Source organism: Crassostrea angulata, chromosome 5 (genome assembly GCF_025612915.1).
Source record: "Crassostrea angulata isolate pt1a10 chromosome 5, ASM2561291v2, whole genome shotgun sequence".
Taxonomy (NCBI): Eukaryota; Metazoa; Mollusca; class Bivalvia; order Ostreida; family Ostreidae; genus Magallana; species Magallana angulata.
In genome coordinates, this window is record NC_069115.1 from 1,136,919 (window position 1) to 1,147,975 (window position 11,057).

General features: G+C 36.6%; 1 protein-coding gene across 1 annotated transcript; it reads right to left on the reverse strand.

Annotated features, from left to right (window-relative positions):
* Positions 1–1,359: 1,359 nt before the first annotated feature.
* On the reverse strand, positions 1,360–5,490 carry LOC128186181 (uncharacterized). The gene is made up of 2 exons (XM_052855947.1): positions 4,983–5,490; positions 1,360–3,771 (listed from the first exon to the last, which is right to left on the reverse strand). Exons 1-2 carry the CDS (start codon positions 5,397–5,399, stop codon positions 1,387–1,389), a joined length of 2,802 nt encoding a protein of 933 aa, XP_052711907.1. The 5' UTR covers positions 5,400–5,490; the 3' UTR covers positions 1,360–1,386.
* Between the last annotated feature and the right edge of the window lie 5,567 nt (positions 5,491–11,057).

An 11,057-nucleotide genomic window follows, 5' to 3' on the forward strand; every position in this document is an offset into this window, starting at 1 on the left:
CACGTAGCATCGTTTTTGAAGGGAAAGGGGGGGGGGAAACTCATCAAAATTCTTGACAAGCAAAAAAAAAAACAGAAAAAGAAAAGGGGAACTTTTCAAAATCTTCAAAAACCTAATCCGAGGGGGAGGGGGGGGGGGGTGTGGCGTAGTAGGTTTGATCTTTACTCCTCATTTCCTTATTCCTTAATATGGTAATGGAGTAGCGCAATGGGTTAGAACGTTCGTTACAAATCTGTAATTTTAGGTTTCTGGTCAAATACTGTAAAATTTAAAAATTCTAAACCGGTGAAAGTATTTTGATTACAATGCAGGCACGCATCTTCGCTAGGCAGGCACGTAGCATCGTTTTGGAAAGTGGGAGGGGGCCAGACTCATCCAAAATATCTTGACAAGCCAAAAAAAAAATTCAAAATCTTCAAAATAATCCTAATCCCTGGGGGGGGGGGGGGGTCCCTTATTTTTATTTCCAAGGTGTCCAAGTAGCGAATTGACAATGCACTCGCTTTTCACAGCTGCGACCTGAGTTCGATCCCCGTGATCAACAGTGGTTTTATGTGATAGGGTATGGCGGTCGCCCGCTTGGACACGTGGGTTCTCTCCGGGTACTCCGGCTTCTTCCCACATCAATGACCCCCTCACGCTAACATCCGTGCCAACAAGAGATATTAATATAAGTTGTAAAACGTCCTTATCAATCGTTGCAAAATAAATAAAGTTCAATTTTTATTTCTTTTTTATGCTTAAAATTAAGAAAAATGATTGCTGCGAGAAAAAGTGCATGCTACGTGCCTGTAATGTAATTTTATCCAATTAAGTTAATGTCTTCAATATCAACAGATGTCCCATACCATCTTAATATATTCAACTTTTAAACACTAGTGGTTGAAAAAATGTTACTGGAGATCAGCATTCTTTAGTTATGTTTCATTCACTGTTGTATTTAGCGCCTCACATACTCAATAATGTTAACTAAATGGTGGGATATACTTGATTTTACATCAAAGTAAAATATGATTTTTAATAAAAATAAGCTGTAACATTTATAATCTAACTATAATTTTTTTTAAGTATATAGAATATCAGAGTCCAGAGGAAAATGTGATATCCTTTAATAAAACTTATATTGAAGGAAACTTTGTTTATTCAGCAATGAATACATGATCAAATAATTTCAGTGTGATTTATTTGAGTATTAATTCAGTATCACATTTGACGGATTGGCACAAGATGAAAGAATATTTACAAATCTAACGCAACCTTAACAGAACATAAAAAGTTAAAAGTTTTATCCTGGCCCGTATCTTGACAAATCATTGAATGTAGATACAGAAAGAGTTTATACGTTATCACCGTCCAATAAAAACAAATTTACACATGAATGAAGCGTTACGCTTCGGTTGATGAGTCGGGCTCGGAGTTCGAATCTTCCTCCTGTGAACTGCTGCCTTCGTCGTCATCATTACCGATGTCCATGCTTATTTTCAATACTTTCTTTTGAGGAACAGGGAGCTCAACTTCAGGCGTATCATGGGCCTCGTTTTCACTCTCTTCACTGATTGGTTCGTCTAAAGGCTCCGCCTCAATTACATGAAAACTGTCTAATGGGGATGATTCGGGCTCTTTCGAAATTTCCGAGTCCTTTTCAAACAGTGGGTTGTCCAGTGTTATGCTTTTCCGTCTCGTTAACCCTCGCGGTGGCTCGGGATTGTCCGATATCTCGTCAGACGTGAACTTGAGCGAAATGTTAATGTTCGGCGAATCAAAAGCTGGGTTATCTTGTGTGATGCTCTCCCTCCGCACCAAGCTAGGTTTCGGTACCTCGACTATTTCCTCGTCGGAATCGTCCGACTGGCTTGGTGAACTGGACGCCGAATCATCGAAGGAAATAGTCCCATGGTCCAATGCAATCTTTCGTGTTGAACTCTCGCGGCGAATGTTGCTCAATTCCTCAAGGATTTCTTTTTCTTCAGTTGAAGAAATTTCATCTTTGTCGCTATTTTCCCTTTCATTTGAATCTTGGTAAGAGATCATCATTTCAGATTCAATTGTCTTTGACAAAGGTAAAGAGTTTTCATCATCTGGATTTCCAACAGTATTGGTTTCCTTTAGAACTTCACTCATTGTCTTTTCTGCAGTCATTGGTACAGCAGAGATATTAACATTGGCCTTGACATTTCCGTCTGAAGTATGGACGAGCTCGTTAGAAATGACCTCAAACGAATCGGACGACTCATCAACAGACTTCAGGTCATGTGACACAAACGAGAAAGCACTATCACAACTTTTAACATCGGGATCGGAAATCGACGAGACGGAAATGTTCAAATGATCGACGTCCGTATCAAACGATCTGTCCGCCACAGCGTCCTGGGCATGCTCAGAGACATCGACTTCTGGCGCATGCCCATCATCACTGGTGTCCTCTGCCTTGCCCGGTGAGTCCTTTAGGTCGATTTCAAAATCAGACTCTTGTGGAATATGTTCTACCTTTGTCTCTTTTTTCTCGTCTTCGTTTTCTGATTCATGAGCTTCAGATTCATTCAATACAACAAAAGAGTCGCTAGAAAATGATTCCGGGAACGACTGATCACGTGATATAAAGATCGTTGATTGGTCAGCTGCTTCGTGTCTCGTTTTTTCTTCAGGTTGTTCTTCAATTAGTTCTGAGGCAGAGGAGACGATCTGGAATGATTCACCGAGATTGGTTGGTTCAGTGGGCTCGATACTTCTCGTTGCCTCATCGTCAGTGACATCGTCGCTATCTGACGTATGATTCGAAGCATTTAAGCTGACGCCATGATTGGAGTCCGCGCCAACGTTCTCCTCAACACTGGATTTGTCGTCGTCTTTAAAAGCAACATTTTCATACGCCGGAAATTCGTCCTCAGACTCGGACTCCATTGATGGCTGGGTCGAGGATTCTGATTCCACGGATCGTTGTGTTTGGGGTTCTGATCTAATGGTTGGCTGTGTTTGGGGTTCTGATTTAATGGTTGGCTGGGTCGAGGATTCTGATTTCTGTGAGGCCTTGGTCGAGCCAGTTATTGTAGTTTCGTACAAATGATCGTCCTCTGACGGAGTTACGTCCTCATAGGTCATGTGACCATTTCCGACCAAAGACTCCTGATCTGTGACGTCATCGGGAGATTTCAAAGACTCCATTCTCTTTATCTTGGTAGTTTTATTTTCTACATTTTCATATAACGTTTTGTTGTCATCGCTTTCAATTTTCTTAGTTGCGTCCTTCTTGCCTTTTGTTGATGCGTCTTCCTCTTCGCCATTTTCAAAAGGCACGTGTTCAGATGAATACAGTCTCTTCGGCTTCTCAGGTGCTTTTTTCTGTAATTGCGGAGAATCCTCAAAACTCCGTCTGTAATTATCGTATATCGGCATTGAGTGGGTGAGACTAGGGATAGGCTGGTACTGTGGATCGTCCTCCATTAGAGCTGGGTTGTCATGAGCAACGCCGGTGTAGGCAGCGCCCTCTTCGATGTCTCGGCGATAATCGTCGTCTATGGCGGCGTTCTCTCTGACCAGTGTGGCGGTAGACGATCGCTTGTTGTAGGCCGGGTTACTGAACTTACTAAAATCTTTTCCTACGATCATGCGCACTGGGTACTTCCGCCTGTACCAGACGTAAACTAAGCAGGCGCCGATCCCGATCAGAATAAGAGGAATAGAGACCGACACCGCGATGACAGCGGGGCTGGTCCCACCCGAGTCGTTTGTATTTCCGGCGGAAGTCGTTGTTGTTATAACGTCATTCACTTCCTGTAAAAGAATACGGTAGTTATACCGTCTTTCGGACTGATAAATACATGCAAGTCCTAATTCAATAAAAAAAATAAAAATGAAATGATAGATAGAACAAGGGCTTAGAGTTTACGTGCGTTCTTAAGGTTGCATTACAATAAATACTTTCCAATTTTTCTATTCATGTGTTTTCATATCATGAGTTTCTAGAATATCATTTTTTCCATATGTGTGGTATAATACACAATGTTCGTAAAACTTTCCATGCATAACCTGTTATAGCGTTGAAAGGGAAATCATTCTTCTTCATTAAGTTAAATTTGGGTGTAAGCTGACATATTGATTGCAGAAAAAACCCACTGTTAATTTTTATCATAGCTAAAATAATTCAATATTTAAAAAAATAAGCTTAAGAGAATTGAACAAATTCTAAATTACCTTTACAGTTATTAGGCAGTGATAAAATTGCACTCGTAATTACATGTTTACATGTTTACATGTTTACATGTTTAAAAACCAGGGATTGCCTTCTCCATTAGTATGAGAGTTACGTGATTGTAATTCCTAATATTGGTTCAGAAAGAAGTTAATTGGGGTCTCTTTACTTGTTTAGATGGTGTAGTAAAAAAGTCTTTTGTGCATGCGTAATCTTAACGTGGAAGGATCGGAGAATCAGCATTTTTATGCTTGTCTTACATGTAAAGCCTATTTCCAAGAAGTTTTAAAGCACATTCAAAATAATGAATCCTTTGAGCTTTGAATATTTTAAACAAGTCTTGAACACAGTTTACCATACATTTTCTTTTGTAATTATATAACACATTTTATATGTCTCTGGTACAAATTGTATAAAATCAAAATAGTTCATTTCTTTCCTTTTAATTTTACAGTTAATTTTACAGTTTCCATAAATTTCTAAATCAATGAAACGCTTCAAATGTGTGGTAACAGTTTAAATCTTAAAAAACATAAGAGAAGACGAATTAATCTAAGCATCTGATTTTGATTAAACTATACAAATGCATGTAAAAACAAAGTCGTTAGAATTTTCCTACCCAACGTTTTTCTCTTCATTTTATATATTTAAGAATATTTTAAAATTATAATTCAGAGAGAGAGAGAGAGAGAGAGAGAGAGAGAGAGAGAGAGAGAGAGAGAGAGAGAGAGAGAGAGAGAGAGAGAGAGAGAGAGAGAGAGAGAGAGAGAGAGAGAGAGAGAGAGTTAGTTACCTCCGTGTTCCTGTGTCGGGGTACCGCCAGGTAATAAACCGTCCTCTCGGTACCAGGCGTCCCCGGCTCCGTCTGATTGCCCCGGTAGTTAACGGACACTTGACTCGAGCACACGGTCGTGTTGACAAAGGGGCGGATCCCCTCCGTCTCATTCTCATCCACAATCCCAAGGTACGCCCCGCCTTGATCCGCGCCCGGGGAGGAGTAGATCTGCAGACATCGTCCGGGATCAGTTTGTATCGTCCATTGACAGGACTTCGTGCTGGATTTGATGGAGATAGTCTGAACGACGGACGAGGAATTCCTTAAAAGGGGCGGATCACAAATAGAGGCCTGTACGTCTATCACAATGCCCACAACTTTGGGCACAGAACCAAGGATAGAAAAAAATAAAAATCCGTGAAAAACACTCCTCATCTTTTGGGATTTTCATCGGGGCAGAGAAGTCTATTTTCCTGTGAAAAGTTAATCAGTATTCCAACAATTTAGATCTAAGTCTCAGCCCGTCAAAGGTTATAAATAATGGGTCGATAATAGGCGAGCGGTCCCAAGATAAACCTTTATCAAATTACCGCATACTATATTACCTTTATATATAGGTGTTATAGCGAGGAAAAGTTGTCCTTATCACAAACATAATTATGGATAAAAAATTATAAAATATTGGTTTTTTTTTTTTTTCAAAGCTAGCATAAAAAGGATTTAATACCTACATGTAATTGCATCTTACATACTTTCCGTTTAAGAAAAAGGGGCGTTTCCAGCCGTAAAGGAAAAACTGTTCATGCTAAAGTTGATTTATTTAATACATGTATGAAGAAAAAATGAAATATACGATTTTTTTGTTTAAGTGAGTTTTTTTACTATCAAGTAATACTTACACTCAATTAATAAAGGTAAATAAATTACACCACAGAATCCCAGGTATTCATTGCCCTTATAAATGTCGATCCCGATCAGAAAAAAAAATCGGCGAATTAAAAGAAAAGCAATATATGACTGTTTCAGAGAAATAAAAGCCCCCGCATTTTCACCCATCTTCGCTAGCCAAGGTTTTTCGGTCCACTTTGGGAAGCAAAGTGGACCGAAAACCCTTGGCTAGCGAAGATGATTGTCAAAATACTGATTCGTAGTTAGGGGGATTCGAGGTACTTAAAACTTTTTTATAATAATGTCAATTTTGTTGATTTCCTTATAATGTGTTATGCCCCCCCCCCCCCCCCAAAAAAAAAACAAAACAAAATGGGGGGGGGGGGGGGCAGCTCCTTCAAAACTCAATTTTCTTTAAGTGAATAAGAAATATTTCTAATGGAATAATGGAGGAGAGCCGTCCTTGCCCCCACCCCCCCCACCCCGCCTCCCGGCGATAGATGTACGTGCCTGGCTCTTATTGCAAATCACCGCAACTCTCGTTTGAAATCTGATTTACTGCAATTGCGTTCTGGAATAATGAATGCAGGAAGTGTCAGGATATTATGGGAAGCAGTAGGTATAATTGCAACGACTTTGTAAGTTGTAAGTTCGAATCCCACTTGGACTTTATAATACAGTAACCTTAATGACAGAGTTAATCAAAATACTGAATGTACTGAAAGCCGGCCTTTAATTACTTTGTCTTAATTTAGTGAATAGTATCTACATAAAGCAAATATTATAAATATACATTGGCCAGAATGTAGCAATTAAAATTCGAATCTAAATTCAACAGGAGACTGACAAGGAATTTGTGATGTACACTAAAATTAATGTGAAAGTCTTAAAGCTCAACGAGATTTGAAATCTCACTTTGTAAAAATAACACAAATATATTAATGGTTTTCCACTTCTTAATTTGAAAATTTTTAAAAGGTCTGATGGTGGTTACTTGCATTTGTATTAATATTTTAGACAGAAGTTTAGACTTGACTTGTGAAATGATAAACAGCACATCGAAAAAGAAGTTGGACAAAAAGTGGGATTAATGCAGGTATATTGTTATTAATTTCTCTCTCTCTCTCTTTCTCTCTCTCTCTCTCTCTCTCTCTCTCTCTCTCTCTCTCTCTCTCTCTCTCTCTCTCTCTCTCTCTCTCTCTCTCTCTCTCCCCAGAACTTACAATGATGTAAGTATTCAACAAAATTTACTTAAGGAATAGAATGAAAAAACTTAACTCATGTTGTATTTGCAACTTGATCTTGATACTCTTCATACTTTTATTTTAATAATGGAACAACTGAGGCAATTATAAACTTATAAACCATCTTAAAAAGTGTTACATTCTCTGTTTCTTTTTCAGAAACTATTAAAGCTGCAGTGAGTGAGAACCATTCACAGGAGAATAACAAACTTGTCTATATGATATTTGCAACAATAAAAATGATTTGTATTTCTCTCTCTGTTTTTTTCATCAGATAGCTGGAGCTGCAAAATTAATGCAATTTTTAAAAGACTCAGTGTTGTAAAAACAGGATAATCAGTTGAAGAGGGAAATTCAGAAAGAGAATTTGTACCAACAATGAATTATAAAATAAAAAAAATATTTAAAGGCATATATTCAAATATGCATAAGACATATGTGATACATGTTGTGTAAAAAATCCCAAAGGATAAAGAAAATGAGTAAACACAAAAATGAAATTAACATATGTTCAACATATGTCTAACATATATTTACAAACATATGGTAATCATATGGTTATCAAAAACATATGTTTAATATATGTTAAACATATGATGAACATATGTTTATGAACATATGTTTAACATATGGTGCTCGTTTTTTATGGCGAACATATGTTTCAGAACATATGTTCAACATATGTTGCAATTTTACCTGTGTACACCGGAAATTGTACGGCTATTCTATTATATCTATATAGAGTTCTTTGTGCAGATGGTTCTTTTGGAAACTTCAGGCCTTCTACCGTGTTTAATTTGCCATATTTTGTTTCCAGTTTTTCTTACTGTTTCTTACTTGGGTTCAAAATTGTAAACCCATAATTATATGAAGATAAAACCGAAGCATACTATACATCGCTGTTAACAAATGTCAAAAAATTGATTTGACTCCCTCACCATGAATATCCATGAATAGATTCGATCATTCAATGAACCAGAGATCTCACCGTAAAGCAGTGTCGTATAATGTCACATCCATATTGTGTACGCACCGATGTTGTGGACGAGTCCAATAATGGGATCATTTTAAAGTTTGATTTTGGAATATCAATAAAACAAGTTCAATATAACACTTAATTTTTTTTTCCTGCTCGTAAGCTTACAAGTATTTGATACTTTCTTGATATAATTTGAAAAAATAACATATAGGCATTAACACCAGAGACATAAATAATGTTATTTATGTCTCTGCTAACACCAAAGAAAATATGATAAATTCTATTTAAAGAATAGTTTTAAATCCTTTTCATATCAGAAAACTGACATTGAAAGAAACCGGTAAACATAAATTACGTTATTTACCAGATCTAGAATTGAAGAAACAATTAGAAACCGATGTATTCTAAAATATCACCTCTCGTTTGGCATAATAAACAATTTATTGTATGAATATTTGGGAGAAATGAAGATTTATTCCTTCAGAAAATTTATATTAACCCCGGAAAAAACTTTCATTGGGGAATAAATCTTTATATTTCCATCACAATCATGCAATAAGTGTATAATATAGATCTACAGTGATTAGTCGTATTTACATTTTATAAAAGCTCATGCACCGAGAAGAAGTCAGGGGCCCGGGAGCTTATGCTATACCGCCGGCGTCGGCGTCCGTTAAAGTTTTTGTTGCAGGTCCTGTATCTAAGTTATTACTTGTCCTATCTTCACCAAACTTGCATGGACTTGAAAGACTGAATCTGAATCCTGAATTTCAGATGCTGGAGGATGTTAAGATATTGGAACAGGTTAAAGTTTTTGTTGAAGGTGCCCTTTGATAGCAATATCTAAGTTACTTCTTGTCCTAACTTCACCAAACTTGCATGGATGGTGTGCCTTATGATACTGATGCACCAGACAGGCTTGAATGCTGAATCTGAGCCATAGGTTTTGGATGCTGGAGGATGTTAAGGTTTTTAGAGCTGGTTAAAGTTTTTGTTGCAGGTGCCCTCTGATGAATACATGTATATCTTAGTTATTACTGGTGCTTACGTCACCAAACTTGCATAAATGATGCGTCTTATGATACTGATGCACCTGACAGGCTTGAATACTGAATCTGAGCGGTCAGCGCCAAAGGTTTCGGGTGGTGGAGGAGGTTAAGGTTTTTAGAGCTTGTTAAACTTTTTAAAACAGGTGCCCTTTGATGAATATATCTTAGTTATTATTGGTCCTAACCTTACTAAACTTGCATGGATGATGCGTCTTATCATATTGATGCACCTGACAGGCTTGAATGCTGAATCTGAGCCATAGGTTTCGGATGCTGGATGAGTTTTAGTTTTTTTGGAACAGATCACATGTTTTATAGATAAAAGCTTGCATAGTTGATTTAACTATAATAAAAATTATCCGTAGAGGTTGCTTCAGAGGCAGAACTTTATCTCCATTATCAAGGATGCTAAAAACATCTACCTCACACAAACCTGCTTGATAGACGTATTTGTTTTTAAAAATGATGTAACATGATTCCTATGATATAATATGTATGATATGATACACTATTGTTTAATATAATACAATATTATATAATATTGTATCATGTGATACGATATTGTATATTATATAATATCGTATCATACGATATTGTTTAATATGATATTGGTTTGCATAATATTATTTTATCACACGAAATGTATTCTATGATATTGTAATATATAGTATTGTGATATTGTAATATATAGTATTGTATTATATACAAATATGATACTGTATCATACAATACCATACTATATTGTACAATATGACATCATGATGTTCAGTATTGTGATGTATTATGTGATGTTACATTATATCATATAATAATATATTGTATCATATATTATGCATTATGATATTTTATTATGTGATCAAATACAATAATGTTAAACACAAAACAATGTCATATCATGTGTTACAATATCATATCTTATCATTATTTATTACGGTATTTTATTGTATTATATGATATATATTGTATGATATATTGTTTTTTTTTATATAATTGTATTACTAAAGATTGTATCTTATCATACTGTATGAAACGAACATACGATTATCATACAATTTTCTAACAAATGATATACAATATTGTGTCAAAACAGTATTCATGAATATCTAAGATCATAAAGTTTGAGTTTCATACAAGATGATGTAGGTGGTCTCATAAAGGTGATGCCTCAGAAAGGTGATGCCTCGTCTCGGTGAGCTTTGTAATCTGTGATTACCCCTGTTTAAGTTATATGTCTAAGTGTTTCGTTTGTGACCGAAAACAGGGAGGTTTATGATACGTTTTCCCTGTATATATCGGTATATCCCTCTAAGTATTTTTAGAATAGGTAGGTCAACAACGTAGTGCCTTTAGGCAAAATAGTTCCTATACTTGCAGAGTGTATATACATTTACTGGGACATTTTAAATCAGAATGCTTGACACATGTCAGAAAAGAGGATTTGCAATTTTAAAAGCAAGTGTCAAAATAATCATTTGAAGGAAAGAATTGAAATTAATTGATGTACACCCTTTCCAAAACTATGAAGTTCCCTACTTTAACTCTCATTTTTCAGTTTTTCAATACAGACGCATTTTGCCGGAAAAGGAATCTAAATTCACACCACGAAATTTTAACAGGAGAGAGACAATATTTCATTCAAGAGGCCCCTCGTTGCTGAACGAAAATTAGGGCCGGAGCTATGAACCCGAAATGCATTTGTGGACTATACCCATATGGCAAAGAACTGACGCTTTGAGGAGAAAAGTTAAGATTGTTGAGTTAGACGAGCTTAATCATCTATATTTGTTCCAATTGGATGAGTTATGGTAATACCCATTTGAAGTGCAACCCCCCCCCCCCCCCCCGGCCAAAAAATCCCCAACAAACAAGAGGCCCATGGGCCACATTGCTCACCTGAGGAACAATAGGTATAATCAAAGTACTGAAGAACTGA

Excerpts from the sequence above, each read along its gene's own strand:
- LOC128186181 (XM_052855947.1), bottom strand. The coding sequence starts at position 5,399 with ATGAGGAGTGTTTTTCACGGATTTTTATTTTTTTCTATCCTTGGTTCT. Across the intron at positions 3,772-4,982 it reads CCCGACACAGGAACACGGAG|GAAGTGAATGACGTTATAAC; the intron begins GTAACTAACTCT and ends ATTCTTTTACAG.